The 17,187-nt window shown below is 39.9% G+C and overlaps 1 protein-coding gene across 2 annotated transcripts in view; it reads right to left on the bottom strand.

Annotated features, from left to right (window-relative positions):
* The window catches only part of KIF2A (kinesin family member 2A), a 53,351-nt gene extending 38,373 nt beyond the window's left edge, over nucleotides 1–14,978 (bottom strand). Inside the window, exon 1 of one of the 2 annotated variants that reach the window (XM_082782661.1) lies at nucleotides 14,725–14,978. In XM_082782661.1, coding sequence (XP_082638787.1) covers nucleotides 14,725–14,788 — 64 coding nt within the window. In that variant the 5' untranslated portion in view covers nucleotides 14,789–14,978. The remainder of the gene's footprint in view (nucleotides 1–14,724) is intronic. The other variant, XM_082782660.1, reaches the window with a different exon arrangement.
* Between the last annotated feature and the right edge of the window lie 2,209 nt (nucleotides 14,979–17,187).

Here is a 17,187-nt window from a genome sequence, read left to right as displayed (position 1 = left end):
AATGTCTGAGCCTTTTCAGCTATCACAATCTACTTTTATTCTCTTTGTTTCTATCACGACCTATGTTTTAGTTTTGTTTAATTTCATCATACAAATGCTTTATTTTTTGCCATGCTACACTTCCTTGTTATCTTGGCTGTTACTTCAGTTATGTTAGCACACTGTCACTATCGTATGCAGTATCTACCTTGTCTCTAAAGCAAGACTTTAAGCACTAAAAGAAGCCACATAATTTTTCATTACAAATATATTTCAATATTATTTTTGGTGAATGATCCCTAGCTACCAATTTGTTTTATTTTTTTATCACAATACCTGAGTCCTTCAAAAAACAAGCTTGTCATAACTGCACGTTTTGACCTCTGTAAGCCTCTACAACATAACAGGATTTTGAGAACAAAAACTAACATAAACCAAACCATGTTTCCTGTATCTGTCTGTATATTCCAGTTTTGAATTAAAATCCAACCTAGTCTGCTCTCAGCCCCACCCAGAAAGCTACAGAACTCAGAAGAAAATCCCCATCCAAGATATGTATCTGATTTGTATGGAAAGAAAAAAAAAAAATCAAATCAAACACAATGCTTTAGAAAAAGAAAAACAAAGTTTCTTTTTTTTTTTTTTTTTTTTTTTTTGAAAAACAAAGTTCACAAATCTTACTGACAATCCACTAACAAATGAGGGAAAGAGGAAAACAAAAACAACCAAAGCTCACATGCCAGTGAAGTGTGTGTAGCACTTAGCTTCAAAATACAAAGAGCGTATTTCACGTCTCTCAAACAGCAAACAGGACATGAGCAACTTTTTGGTCCCCCTTGCATTTAACATCAGTGACCCCTTCCACCCCAACCACTATATTGTAACTTTACTTGCTTAGTCTAGCTGAATTTGTGAACTGCCTAAATGGGTGCACCTCCTCTAAAGACATTTTCTAGAGCTGCATCCCCCTGCTGCTGTCTCAGTTTTGTGTTTCTCTAAAACTTGTTAAATCTCTAGTCTTTTTAAACTACATTAATTGCCTTTTAATTTAATTTTATTTTATTTTTTTTGCTGCTGACCTTTCATTTTCCAAGCCATTGTGTAATATTTCCCCTTACATTCAAAGCAAGCTTCTTGTGGCTTCCCCAGTTAGAGGAACACTGCTTTTCACTTCTCTTCACCAATCCAGTTTCTTTGGGGATGTGGAGCTAACACTCTTGTAACTGTATTCAATGCACATCACTTCACATTACCTAGCTCCTCTGGTAGCAGCCTTGACTTTATTCGCTTTCAGAAGCTACAACTGCCCATGAAATCAATGGCAGTCACCCCTCTGGCTTCACAAAAAGAATGAGGAAGAACTCACCACTGCAGCATTCAGAAGCTACAGCTCTGTATTGCTTCCATAGGTGTCAGCGTCAGAATGAGATAGAAGACTTGTTCATCAAGCAGCTCAGTGCAGGAAGTATCATATCACAATGGGTAACAGATGCACTGATATCTAGATATTTATCAGCCAGTTACCTCAGCTGCACCACGCCAGTCATCCTATCATTTTTAAAAGACACCAAATCCTCCACATGCAACAACCACAGAGAAAGACATTTGGAAGGAAGCATCTGTCCAATCATCTAAAGCATACTACTGTAAGTCCTATTAAATAAAAAATAAAATAAAATAAATAAAAAAAACAACAACAACACAAAAAAAAATAAAATGCTTTAATAAGCTGAATTTATTTCCCCTTCATGTTACTAGGCTGAGCACCTCTGCTGTTCATCCTGGTGGCAAGTGGCACTAGCACCTCACTGTCAACATATACAAACATTTTCTAGATTACACGTGTTCACAGCCACTTAGTACTCTGTACTTTCTTTTATAGCTTGTACAAGGACACCTGTACAGGAATGGTGAACCTATCTGTATCTGTCTCAGCCCAAACACTCAGCCCTTCTTCAACGCTGCCAACCAGGATGAAGTGTGATATTCAACATACAACTCAGACTGCAACACTCACTGCCAAATTACAGTAATAATGAAATTGCACTCACTTTTCCCCTTGCCAATTCACACTGGTGGTCCACAATTGTTTGGTGATTAACTAGAATACCAAGATTTTTCTCCTGTCATTTACAGTTTATGAACTCCCAATTTGTAGCAAAAGCATTTTTATTTTGTGTTATTATGTTTTACCCCAGTTTATTCCATAGCTCATACTCGTTCTGCATGATATAAATCTCCACAGAGTTGATACTCCCACTCTAGCATAGCAATTAAGTTTCCCAAGAACAATGTTACTCTTTGTGTTAAGGCCAGGAACCACTAACAGCCAGCCAGTCCCAACACAGACCACAGAAAGAGTTAGCAGAAATTAGTAGGTACGCCACCACCACCTTTCTTAAACATATGACAATTCTTGTATTAAACCTGAATCGTTTATCTTGCTTTACAAAAGCATTTTACTGAAATTCAGAGAAGCGTATGGATTACCTTCAATAATGTAACAACCTTCAATACTAGCAACGCTATGCAAAGCCTCTGCATCCATCCCGGTCACTTCTAGGACACTTGTCTGGGACACAAGAGACCAGAAGCCTATCAGCATCTGTCCTCCATTGCTTGCTACTACTTTCTGTTGAGGCACTCCAAGTTACAAGACTGATTCGGTTAAATTTGTATTTACCCCCCGTTTTAGTTCCAAATCAAGCAAGGTGAGCTAAAACGACTCCTGAAACTGATGTTAATGTAATGGCTGATTCCTCCATCACCCAAAATTCTTTTTTAGAGAGGCTGTGCAATCTCCCTCCTCGGAGATCTTCAAAATCTAGCTAGACATGGTCCTGGACAACCTGCTCTAGGTGTCCCTGTCTCCTCCAGAGGCCCCTTCCAACCTCAGCCATTCTGCGAATCAGTATGGGCTGGCTTGTGTCCGTGACACCCCAGGACAGCGTGTTTCAAGACAGACTACCCACACCTGCAGCAGTTGGTGTTCTGCGCGGGTCCCTCGGCTGTGCCTACATTAACAAGCGGTGTATGGCAACAGGAGCAGATCCGCAAAGCAAAGCAGGTGGTGCTGAGGATCCCACATTCACACCGTATGTTCCAAAGGGACTGGGGGAAGTAGTGCCACAGACCAAACACCATGTGTTGGAGAGCACTGTGTACGTTTAACTGGAAGGAGCGTTCCAGAAAGGGTGCATCCAAAAGGAATGTAGCACGCTCCAAGGCTAGTTTCAAAGTGAACTAAATCATAGTACAAGGACGTAAGGGATGATCAGAAGATGTATATTCAAAGTTAGTTCAGGATCTGAACTGAAATGCTTGTATAGGCATATCCCAGCGGTCCAAGCAACAGACCTTAATTTTTTATGCTAACTCACTTTGACCTATACAGAAACAGAAAACTGCATTGTAGCCTCCCACTATGATGCCTTTAGAGCATGAACATGAGCGTATGCTGGCTGTCCTGGGATGTGCAAGAGAATATGCAAGTGCAATACCTACTGAAATACCTACAGAAGGGCTGCCCAGGCAGTGATAGGCAAAATGATGCAGTTCAGGTCTCTTCTCAGCAACCAGCCAAGAAAGTTCAGGTTTCCGACAGGAGGTGGGTCATCTGGTTCCCTTCCAATGGGAGCCTGGAAGTAAACTAGTATGTGTGCAATGACAATGGTCATGGTACCAAAATCCTAGACTAAAATAAAGTGCAAGATAAATTCTCAATACATACACAACCAGGACACTCAGAGCTGTGAAAGACTTTAATCCTCTCACCAAGAAGATTACATGTAAACAAGTGAGAACGAAGGAGGGGACTGGAAAGTGAAGCCATGTGTTGTAGGCTTGGTTTTGTTTTGTCTGTTTGTTTTAATGTGACAGGCTATTCAAAACATTAGCCAGAAACTTACATGTCATCTTCCAGCCTGATGTTCAGTTACATGCCAAAGTACACCAAGCTCGGGGTCTCATCCTTTGGCAAAACAGGTTTTAGAGTAGTTAGATGCCATGATAATTATGAGGAAAAAAAGAGAGTGCACAAAAAGGTGGCAGATGAGCTTTGACACAGACAAAAGAAAGAAAAAGCACTCAGAGAAAAATAACCTAATTTATGGATACACAATGCTGAGACTGCAGCTAGAAGTTACAACTCAGATAAGAGATCCCTTAAGATATCATTCACCGTTCTGTAAAATCATTGATTCAAAATGCAGCTCCAGAAAAAAAGAAAAAAAAAGTCAATAAAAGATTGACCGTCATCAGGAAGCTAAAGAATAAAACAAAGTGTCACTGTGAAACACTAAATAAAACCTTGCTGTACCCACATCTTATCTACTGTTTGCACTTGCCATCACACCTCAAAAATGATGTAGAGGAATTAGAGAAGGACAACTAAAAGGATGAAGAGAATGAAACAAGCAAAGATCAATGCACCTGAGAATGCTCGCCTACAAGGAAAAGGCCACAAGTGGATTTGTTTGAGCTTCATGGTCAGAAAGGACAAAATGAGTAGAAATCGCTATTCACACAAATCCTGCAAGGCTAGAACTAGGAGCACACTCTTCAAGTTTCAGGCAGATAAAAGTAATAATGCATTTGGCTATGTAGCAAACAGTGAATTTCCAGATCTTGCTTTCACAAGAGATTCATGAGGCAGACAGGGTAATCTGCTTCAGAAAGGTATTCAATAAATTCACAAACCATAGGTCTATAAATGGATATTTAGCAGGACTATGCGGAGTTGCACTCCTAGCATCTCAAATGTAATTCTGGATACTGGGGAAAGACAAAGGCATCAATCAGACTACAGGTGGCAAGGCGGGTCTGCTTTCCCTGAATTGCCTCTCCTACTGCAGTAGGCTAGACGAGCTATCGGTGTGATCCACTGGGGCAGGTTACAGCAGTGGTTCGCATACTTTAAGGTGATGAATGAACCCCAAAAAGACAGAAATACTTCACAAACTTTAAAAAAAAAAAAAAAAAAAAAAAAATCCACTCTCTCCAATTTCAGTAGAAGTCTTGAATAGAAAGAAAAACAAGTTTTCCTTTGCTTTTCATAAAGCAATCCTATTCGTTTTGTTCCACAATCACAATGAAATCTCCATTCCAATCTGTAGAAAAAGTCCACCCCGAAGCAACAAAAAAAGACCCATTTTCAGTATGCACACAAGGTTTTCCAACTCCCACTGGCCTACTTGAGCTCCCTTAAATTCTCAGATTTGAGGAAAATTAAGTAATTAGAGTTGTAAATTTCATTCAAAAGAGAACAAGACATTAGCTTATGACATTACAGTATTTCCTGTCCTGTATCATATTTTTCTTTTACTATGGCTGCGTAAGTGAAGGTTTTCATTCAATTAATGGTAATGACATTCACATCTTTTCTGCCACTTGACAACTTGTGTGGGAGTAGAAATGTTGTTTTTGTAGAGTTACGTTGTTTAGAGAAAAGGAAGGTGGTATTGAGATACGCTTACAGTGATAAGAAAACTTAGTAGGCGACCATGTAAAATGCAGACAACCAGACTTCTTAAGACAATTAGGTGAAAATCACAGTGTCAAGTCAAGTCAAGCCCGCCATTGCAATCACAAATAAATTACTGCTTCACTGAGATCCTCGCCTGAGCTTCAGTTATTGGCTGTGGAGTGTTTCTCACACTTGTAAACAAGTTGTAAGAATAGTTCAACATCTTCTTATGTCTATATATTTTTTTTTTAATTTTGGAAGACAGAACATAATCTGACATCTTCTTGCACATTTATTCAGCAGTTCCTTTAAGTCCTTTAAAACAATTTTGCAGGCAGCTTCCTTAAAATCTTTTAAAATTGCTCATGAAAATACCTGTCCAGAATCTTTCATTGTATATTTTTACAGATCCTCTATTTTTAGAAGTCCTCTGTGTTCAGTACTAATTTCAATACGGTTGTGACTGAATCTACCTTTACTCCTACATACCATGTCTCTCTTTCAAACAGCACTGTGGTTTAGAGGTTGTAGATTTTTTTTCACTTTACTACAACAGGATTTAAGATTGTGGTGGACTCAAATAGCGTGGTGGATACCCTCTGCCAAAATACTGAGATGACTTGGCCAGTGTTCTCCCTCCCTTCCCCCTTCCTCATTTTGTTTGTTGCTTAAATAAATAGCAGAGACCTCTTTCTCAGGACGTTCTCTGCTTTCTCTGAAGCTAACAGTAGCTGCCCAGAAACAATAGATTCTTGCATCACACAGAAGTCTTCTAGTAGCACCTTATACAGATGATTTCAACTGGTACCATCTGCCTTTTCTGACATACCTGTCAATATTTTTTTCTCCCCTTATTTTACAGTACTACATTCAGAAAGAATATTTATCATAACTTACTACAGAGTTGTCAAATGTTGATCTTCGTTAAAAGGCATTTTTCATTTTATACATGTTTAAAGACTGTATTTTAGCCTTATCTTAACAAGGTTCCAGAAGTTCAAGATCAAACCATTAAGTAAACTTGGAATAACATTTTAATTCTTCTCTGTGGTTTGATAAAAGCTCGATGTAACTTAAAAATTTTCAGATGGTGACTTATATTCACCCCACTGATCACCACTTGAGTTTCTATTCTATTAAACTGTCAAGATAAACTGGAAAGTTCAATTCATAAATACTAAAGCAAAACTACAAACAAAACATGTAAATATAACCCAGAATTTAATCAGTAAATTGGAGAATTGCAAAATCTAAGCGTGCTTGTGCTTTTCAAAGTGAATTCACTTCTACTGCCTTCTTTCTAGAGTCATAAATAGAGTACAGATATACTGTGGACTTTGTTTCTAAGGAGAAACCTTTACACAGATCTCTCTCTCTACTCCCCTCCACTTATATACATATCTGGTGGGCAATTTGAAGACAATTCTTCACTTACTAGCCCAACAGGAAAAAAATATGCTTAAAATACTCATACATGGGATTATGTAGAGCTTTCAGTGTCAAATGAGAGCCATGGTAAACTCAAACTTGCACCTGACTACAAAGCTTCAATTGAATTAATGATAACTTGAACGCGAAATAGCATTCTTCTATGGGGGAAAGCATGACCACCCACTGTTGTCAACAATGCCACCAAAGCCAAAGATTCATTGTTATAAGCAAGTTACCTTACTCATTTTATTTCTACCTGATATTGCACAATTGCATTTTACAAAGTCCTGGAATTATCAGTGTTGCAGATAATGCAGCAGTGGCAAGGAACAAGCAGATTTTTCCCTCTATGAGTATGGGAAACCTTAATGCTGCTTATGCCACACGCAGCCAGAACTGCTACTATGTAAAAACAATAAGCTACACTGAAAGCAGTGCTATTTGAATAAAGAACAAAAAGTTCCATTGTCACATTCAAGCCTTTAGGTAGCAAAATCCCTCATTCTTCGCTTTCAAGAGTCAAATGTAAGACCAGACTCCGTTGCTGAACGAGAGCCTGCTCTAATAAAGAAAACCAGGAAAAAAAAAAGAAAAAACACCTTACAAAGTAGCTTAATTACTAAATCTAGCTGATACTCACCTGTTGTAAAAGGCCATTTGAAGTTCTCGTTAAAAGCATAGTTATACAGTTATTTCCAAGAACCTCTACTGACTCGTTTACACTAAGCAATTCTAAAATTATCTTGGGTTCCTAGCAACATAAAAGAAGAACTGAATTTAGACTGTAATAGTAGAGTTACCAACAGTCTTCTAGGTATTCTCTATTTGTGTAAATGATTCAGGTCACCACAGACATTCAAAAATAAAAACTAAGCATAAGTCTGAAAATATAATTCCTTTTCCCAGGGAAGGTAATTCTCATGCAATTTTTTCACAAAGCGTTACCACTTTTTGTCTAACAGATGTAAAATCTAGTTTTAAATATTCAGCAATAACTAAATTCAAAGACATCAAAATTAACTCTACAGAACACTCTTCACCAGAGAAATGGTAATACGATTGTCCTAATACCCTCCCTATCTACGGCTGCTTTTTCCCTCCGCAAGAGATTAACAAGGCACAGAGAACAGTGGCAAAATACAGGAACATCTAGCCCCACATTCTGCCTCCAACAGTGGTTCTACTTCAGAAAATTATTCACCGAGATAAATGTTCTTCACCCACTTCTACCAAAGCAACAATTTATGGATTTTCTAAGCCAACAATTGTCCTGTTTATCATGATACTTCTGGGGATAGGAACAAAATGCATTTCCAGGATATCAGACACAGTCATTACTGTTTCATAGCTAAACAGATACTACAGTATTCAAAGCGTCCATTACAGGGGTCAAAGTTGTAGGAAAATCATGTCAACCATCTGTCTATCTCTATATTGGGAACATTATAGAGAGCTCTTGGCTTTTTAATTCTTTGAATGAAAATAAAAAATAGTACTGAAACAAGAGTATAACAACCATGAATATTTTAAGGAAAGTAACAAGGACAGAAAACGAAATGGAATGCATTTGAACACAGAGTAAGAACAGTCTCATGGATGTAACTCATAGCAGTTTATGACAACCTACATCTGGATTACCATAGTTTTAGTTTCCCAGCCTCCCTCCCTGCAACACTTTCAACTGAAAATTAACACTGATGCAGTGGGCAGACAAAAGCAGCCCAGATTTAACCATCTTAAACAGATATGGAATCACACCAGTAGTCAAAATTACTAAAACTAACTTAATTGTGCTAAGTGTCTAAAAGTCTTAAGTATAAAAATCTCTACCAAAAATAACAGAAAAAAAAATAGTCCAAACAATACTGCTAGAAAAATACATTTTAGTCTCTATGTTCAGTTCAGAACTGAAAATAATTTAAATAAAATCCCAAATATGAAGTCACAATAAAAACTAAAGGTTTAGAATATACAATAGCAGGCATTTTTTTTTCTTACTATAATTTTTCCCTCCAAAATACTAACAAGAAATGCAAAAAAGCATATACTTAAGAAGAGACAAGTGGTAAAACTGGAAAACAAAGATAAGCTTTCACGCCAGCAAAAAGAATCGGTCATATACCTGAAAGCTTGTTCATGCTTTTGAAATAAAAAAGAGATAATAACAAAAGCATATTACAGCTCCATCAAAACTTTTCACCCTAGATCTGAAAATACATACTGAAAGCATTTATGCATCCAGACTACTCTAACTATGCTACAGAGACATTACAAGAAATTAACTATTAAAAGTAAATGTCTTCTTAAAAACTATTTATTTTTAAATTGCAAACCCATCCTGACTGCCCATTCATTTTGTTTACTGCACATTCCCATTACTGTACAAATTTCAGATGGCTTGGGTGTCCTTGCTGTGGACTTTCATACCTCAGTCTTACATTACACTGGAAATTAAACTTAACTCTGAAGAGCTAACTTACCATATGCAACTGCATTCTTTTTTCCTCTGTTGTGTACATTCATAGCTAACACTGCATTTTAGCATTTGCAATGGGTTGATCACATATTCTCTTCCTGATCTCAATATAGTGAGGATGACAAGAAAAACCAATAAATAGTAAGATGGGAGAAAAGTCAAAAAAGAAAGATCACACTCTATGATGTAAGCAGTAAGTGATTTAAAAGGTAGAACTTAAATGAGAATACAGAAACGAAGAGAATTCGCTCCGTTCTGTTACTTATTTCCCAAGCACAAAAAAAATCACAATTCCACAGGTCGATCCATTCAAAATACCACGGATTTTGTGCTCTAGGAAATGAGCTCATCTGATAAATACTCCATACTGTTCTCTCAACTTTTACAGCCTTTGAGTAAGTACATATATGCAAAGAACTCAAAAGGCTAATTCATGCTCTGGAGCAAATAGAGATACCTTTTCAGTGGCACTGCTTTTCACTCAGACATGACCTCTTTCCATCAATTCGTCATCTTTTCCCACCTCGACAAGGGGTGAAGCCAGGCTTGATGCCATGCTGTCAAGAAGCAGCATGATAAAGTCTTCAGTTCGTAAATCCATAAGAAGAAAACAGGAGTAAAACTGGATGCCGGCAACAAACCACATAAAAGGAGTGGGTAGAAAGAGCAATAAGTTTACCTACCAAAAAGAAATGAAGGGTGTATTTCCCCACAACACAATGAGATGGAGGGAAAAAAAAAAAAAGAAAAATGAAAAAAAACACCGACCACGTAACACAAGCTGTATGATCCAATGGCTATACACAGCTCTAAAAGACATTATTACCAGTATGTGATTCTGTACTGAACACAGAACAAAAAGATGAGAAGACTCTCTGAAGATTAGCATTTCAACTCTTGTCATTCAAGAGCTATTTATGCAAAATATAGAAGGCCGACATAAATATCTGAAAATCTGCAAGTTACACTGAAAATCTACTTACTGAGTATCAAGAACAGAATGCTTAAAAAGTGATTTTAAAAAGGACACAGCAAACTTAACACGTCTTCCTAGTCAACATTTCTGCAGGAACAATCCCCAGAAATTGGATGCAACAAGATGAACACCTGCACTGGATAAGTAAGTCTAAATGCTGGACACATTAGCTCCACCAACAATGCCGGACTTGAAGTCCCGTTTGTGATCTGGCCACTAGGGAAGGACAAAGACACATTGTGTCAAGTGTGGCTTACATAGGGATTAGGTAATTGAGTCAAATGATTTAAATAGGGTAACAAAAAAGTCTTAGTCACAGGGAAAGAACAGATATATGTCACCAAAGGAAAGAGTAAAGCACATTACCATTTAAATCTACCCTCAAGAGCTTGTTAAATAGGGTGACTACCCAAACCTGAACTGAATTTTTATAGCATCATTATACCTTCTATCTTGCTATAAAATCATTACTGCTATTGGGAGCTGCACATAAATGTCAAGATCGTCATAGGGGATCACCCAAAACACAGAGGATGGTGTAGACACTCAACACTAACAAACATCAGTTTCATGCAAGTTGGGCTTTGAAGAAACAAAATAAAACAAAAATCATAGCCCTTATCGTTACAAAAATATAGTCTCCTTTGTATTTGATGGTTACCATGATGTTTTGGCATGCATAAGGAGAGAGAAGCTCTAGCAGGGTTTTGAACTAGATGGATTATCTTTGACCATGACCAGTTTCAGCTGCTTCAGAGACAAGTTGAAAAAAAAAAATTCCTAAGTAGGCAATTACAAAATAACACAGCCACAGGCAAGATTTTCTCCTGCCTCCCATCAGTTACAGGTTATTTAAACTACAGGCTCGGGTAGAACAGAAACTACCTTTTACAATGGGTGGTGTATTTTGTTTAAGCTTTGTTACAAAGCTGGATATTCCTATCACCCATACCAACACCCTCCCTAAAATTCTGCTGGGCTTCCAGCATCCACGTCCTGTGGTAATAAACTCCATGTGAAAACAGTTCCAAGTTTATTTTCCTTTTTTAAGTTTTAAGTTTTCTCCTTCAAACACTGGCTACTTCAAACACTTCTACTGTTATTCTATCATGAAAATAAATAAATAAATAAAAATGAACAAAAGCTCACAATCTTTCTTTTTCATGTGATTAACCATCAAATCTGTAAAAATGAAAAGAAGTCACCCTTTTTCTTTTCCTGGAGTTTTTGTCAAATCTTCACTTTCCCCAATTACCAGAAGGTCCTTTCTCCTCATCTGCCGCTTTACTTCCGACAGCGACACCACCACTGTATTCCACTCCTCTCCAAATGAGCAAATATGTAATTAATTTCTCTGTTCTTCTAGGTAGTATTTCAGATTTGCCAAGATGGAGAGGATAGGAACAGCCTGAGGAGGAAATGGGCAGAACACAACTGGACTGGAAAAGTAAAGGGGAAATACCAATTAGCCTACCGGAGGTCTGCAGGGCATAAGACAGATTTATCCTATTTCAGCAAAAGACTGAATTTATGGGGAAAAAAAGAAAAAAAAAAGACATTTTTTCTCCAAGTAATTATACAGGTCTTTGTCATCATTAATTGGATAACACACAAGATGTGGGGATAAGTTCACTTGCAAAGCAGTGGGCTATTATTATTTGGGTAAGGAGAATTCATCACCAGACAAATACCCATGTCTAGACCTGGGAACGGCGCATCTTCTGGACAGGAGGAACCACCCTCACAGCTGATCTCGCAGCTACGTTCTGGCTCACTCTTCTGTGTGATAAGGCACATTTTTCATGACTAGAAACACAGTCCATTGTTAGAAATTCACAATCTAAAACAAACGAGTTCTTCCCTGTTTCCAAGACAAATTACCAAGGCTTATTTCAAGTAACATAAATAAACTGTACTTAGATAAATAGTAAATTTCAGTATCAGAAATGATTATTAAAATCCAAATGAGGTGACCACTTGATACGCTCTTACATGAACATAATGAGTTATCCCATGTAATTATAATTGGAAATATTATCTGTTACTCTAGACAACATTTATACCAATGTTTACCCACTGAGAAAAAACAGATACACAGCAAGCAGCTCTGCATCGTCAATGCATCGTCAATCCTAGAAAATGTTGGGTTTTATCCAAATGCTGGTTTTCATACGTTGTTGGCCATGAGCTCTAATAATGCTTTTCATTTGTAGAACATCTATATTCTATACAGTCCTGTAAGAAATCTCTCACTTAAACACTTAAGCCTAATTAGAACTTTTCAAAATGACAGAATATGTAACATTTCTTTCCAGAACGTTCTGGTCTCATTCTCACACTTCTTGTGTTTTACATGTCTTTGAAATTTTTTTGTAGCGAAGATGGATGACTTTTAACAGCAATGTTTTATTGAAAAAAAAAAAAAAAGCTATTCTCTTCATTCTACTTTTTATTTAAAGAAAAATAGAGTTATCTGGAATTAATAAAGCTTTGTATTCAAAAAAGCCTTTAGCATAACTGGTGGACAGATGGGAAAAAAATGCATACTTGTTCAAATGACCCCATTAACAAAACAGGACTTTATTTTATTCAGCAAATGAACACATAAATAAGGAGATTTTAAAGAATTATTGTACTCACCTCTCAAAGCATAAATTTAGTTTTAAAAAAGGAATTCCTAAAAACAAGACAAGTGCGGAACAACAGACCAATCAACGCACCACCTTCTCTAGAAGCTTCTTAGATGGTTAAAACCATCTAAGCTTTCTACCTCAGGTAGCTGGTATGATAGATGGCCCTGGTTCTACCCGGGATACAGGTTCCAAGTTGGGCACACGCAGGTGGTGCACTCTTCCTGACAGAGAAGGTCATACTTCACACCTCTACTTTCTCCCAGCCACATATTTCCTACACACAGATCCTTTTGGGGTCACAGACCCTCTGAGAATCATCTGAACTCCCTAATCCTGCAGAAAACTACCATATCCAAAAGTCTGCAAATTCCATGCAATTAAATCGTCAGAATAAAATCGTGAATTAAATCGTCAGAATAAAAATAGTGGCCACAATGGATGCGAGATGGAGCTCCTAAGAACAACGCAACTGGCAAAGGCATCTTGTTAGAAGCAGCCAGATCAACCTTGATTGCTTGTGCAACCACAGCCCACGTTGGTAGCCTACCTTCTGAAAGGCAAAGCAATCTACATACAATGTAGTGCGGGCTGGCCTTTGGTATTTGTCTCAAAATGCTCCCTTCTGCATATCTGGTGATCCAGCAGCCCTGATGGAAAACAAGAAAACACCGCAATAACCAGGACCCACCAACCCTGGTACAACACTGCCGTGTGGATGCTCACATGAGGACCACGGCAACGTAAATGCTCAAGCCCCTACCGTCTGCATGACTGCTGGGAAGACAACCCCTGGTATATTGCTGATGTGTAAGATATTTAACGCGCTACTTCACATATGTGATACAGCAAAATATGTGAATTGTTAACAGCAATGAGAGTAAGTATTGTTATGTTGAAGAGTTACTGCCCTCAATTCTAACTTCAGAAGTGAGCAGAACCCTGCAGAGTGGAAAAAAAAAAAAAAACACCAAAGCATTGTCACGTCTTATTGTCCAAAGAACATCCAAAACAGGCAGTAACGTGTATTAGAAATGGGTGCAGGCCTCAGGAAAACAGTTTTTCGAGTCGCTCTGGTGAGGTTTTCTGAAACCTCAGACAGATCTGCAGGAGCTATGCAAATAAGCGCCAGACCTATCAGATCCTTCACGTGACACTCAAGCCATTAGGCACAAATTGAGGGGTAAGGGCTGAGCACGGCGTCCAGCGCACACCGAGCATCTGATTTTTATTGCAGGGTAGCGCTGCACGATGGGCCGTGCGGCAGCCGGGCTGCAGAAAGCCTCGCTGCTCATTTCCTGCCTCACGACCACACCACGCCGCCTCCAGCCTTTGACCTCCAGCTCCCGCTCCCCCGAGCAGCGTTCGGTCATTGTACGGCGAGATGATGAAGGGGAGGAGGAGGAGTAGGGGGGGGGGGCACAGAAGCCCTTCCAGAAGGCGCCCGCAGAACCCCACCCTGGCTCAGCAGGTTGCGGAGCCCTGAGGAAGGCCGGGGCCTTCCCCCCCCATCCTCTCCCTTCCCTCCCCTCCCCTCCCCTCCCGGCGCTGCCGCAGCCGCCCCGTCCCCACCGGCCCCGCGCCCCCGCCCCTCCGCCCGCGCTCCCCCTGGCAACCGCAGCGCGGCCCGGCCCGGCCCCTCCCCGGCCCCGCGCACACAATGGGCCCCGCGCCGCGCCTCAGGCGGCGGCACCCGCACGGTCCCCGCGGCGCGGCTCGGCTCGGCTCGGCCCCTTCCCCTCCCCTTCTTCCCCTGCCCGCCGCTGACCATCGCTGCGCTTGATCTCCACGTAGATCCCTATCTGGATCTTGCCGAAGTTGGCCGCTGCCATCGCCTCATGGGGCAGCCGCGGGGAGAGACGACGACGACGACGAGGAGGAGGAGGAGGAGGGTGGTGGTGGTGGTGGTGGTGGTGGAGGTGGTGGTGGTGGTGGTGGTGGGGGGCGGGCGGGCACAGGGCAGGGCGCGCACAGGCGGCGGCGGCACCGACCGCGGCGGCGGCTGTGGGAGGGGATGGAGGGAGCGGGAGGGACGGGGGGGAAGGAGGAGGAGGGACGGGGAGAGGGAGGGAGAGGGGGAGGGAGGGAGAGAGGCAGGAGAAGGAAGAGAGAAAAGGCGCCGGCCGGATACAACGGGCGCTGCGCCTGCGCCGCTTCGCGTCACGGTCTGCTCCTCCTCCTCCTCCTCCTCCTCCTCCTCCTCGCCTCAGGGGAAGGGGGCGCCGGCTCCTCGGTGTCCCCCCCGAGGGCGGTGCCGAGCCCCGTGCGACGCTGAAGCCGCCCTTCCCTTCAGGGCTCTCCTCCTGTCACCTTGGGCAGCCCCGCTGAGCTCGCAGCCCCGTCGCCGTGGCACGGCAGAGCCCGGCGATTAGAAATAATCCCCCCCCCAAAATCCGCCCGCAGCCGGTAATGCCTCAGCGAGGCTCAGCAAGGGGTGCAGCCCCCACAGCCCACCGCCCCCTCTCCTCCGCCTGATCCCTGCTGAGACCAGAGGGAGTCGGAGTCCGCAGCTCGTGGCTCCCGGTTCCTGCAGGCTTTCTGTACGCTTGTACATAAATAACACACCTACACAGAAGAGGAACTGGCAAAAAAAAAAAAAAAAAAAAAAAAAAGTTAAACAGCAACAACTGTCTTGCACAACTTGGTTGCTATTTATGTTGGCCCTGAATGATGCAAACCACCCTCTCGGTGAACTGCTAGGGAAAAAAAAATAAATGATGAGTGAAAGTTTGACACTGTGGTTTTTGTTGTTGTTTGTTTGGTTTTAGTCTTAAAAACCATGTCGTACTCTTATCCTTGCCTTGCCCAGCTTCATTGTTCACATGAGAAATTTAGGTCCAAATCTGAATCACGTTCTTCATTCCTTATTGCACTTGTGCTGGAAGTATGATACTAAAGGCAGCAAGAAAGGTCCGACAAAACTACATTGCTTTTCTAGTTTGGTCACTATCCGTTTAATTGAGGCTATTGACAAACACAAAGAAATATCACTTTGAAAAAGATCTGATGCAAGTAATATGATGCCTTTAAGAAGGCCTGTTCTAATTATAATAGAGTTAATGATATGCATGCTCTTTTTAACCCATAGGTATTTTTGAAATAAAACCAAAATGCAACAAATGTTTTAGTTATGTAAAAATTAGGCAGAAGTTAATGTTGAATTAAAAATTATTTTTTTTCTGCTCACTGCAAGCCATGGCACTTCAGTGATGTGCACTGACATTTTGTAATGTTCTTTTTGCACAATTTCTACTACACAGACTTAAATTCCAACTTTGTCTTGCATAAGTACCCTTGTCAGATTTGGATAGCCACTTGCTTTGTCTCTGTATGGCTGTTAAATTTATGATCAATATAATTGAACCTTTTCTGATATTTTTCTGTAAAGTAAAGACAAAAATATTCAGATTCTTATATTAGGTGCAGAGTAATTGGAAAGCACCTCATTTGAAATGTTTGAATAAGAAATAACAAGTAATTTTTCATACTATTTGCTCTGTCTTTCATAAAGGTTAAACTGAAAGCTTTGATATGTAACTATAGTTTTCTGGACAATTATTTAAGTCCTGTCTCTGCATAAATGGAAGGTTAATTTTGCATACAGGCCATCTCACTAAGAAAAACAAATTCAGTCTTAGAAACATATACACAATCATAAGTATTTATAAAATTGCAGTCTTACATGAAAAAACTTAAGTACATATCAAATCTAGAGTTGATCCTGAAATCTGTGATGTGCTTTGGCCTTAGTCCAGAAAATTGTTTTAGAATATTTCAAACTTTAAATAAAAATTTAAAGCTGACACTTTAAAGGCCCTAAATTATTATTTTGTTGTACACTCTGTGACAACTGAGACATTTGCTATTGCCATAAAACACACATGGAGGCTTTCATAGAGCAAGTCAGCAGTGATGAGAAAATGCTTGTGTTCATCTGGAGAAGGAACAACAGTAGTCATAAATACGTCTGAGTATTTTTAAATAATGGCAAAGCATTAAAGAAAGTTTTCTAATGCAAATAAAGATCTCTAATTGTTTTGATTTGTTTTAAATCAAGTTTACATCCAAAACTGTGCTCCTGAGTACCATTTTTCTTACATAATATTCTAAATATATATCTCTTTTTACACATTCAATTAAAAACACATACTCAATCCAGTATTAAATAGAAGATGCCTCGGTACCTGGTGTTCTTGGACAACACATACAAATAACACAATTACTGAAGCTT

The sequence above is a fragment of the Aythya marila genome, assembly GCF_965140915.1.
Source record: "Aythya marila genome assembly, chromosome: Z".
Lineage (NCBI taxonomy): Eukaryota > Metazoa > Chordata > Aves > Anseriformes > Anatidae > Aythya > Aythya marila.
This window is presented reverse-complemented; position numbering and strand designations above follow the sequence as displayed.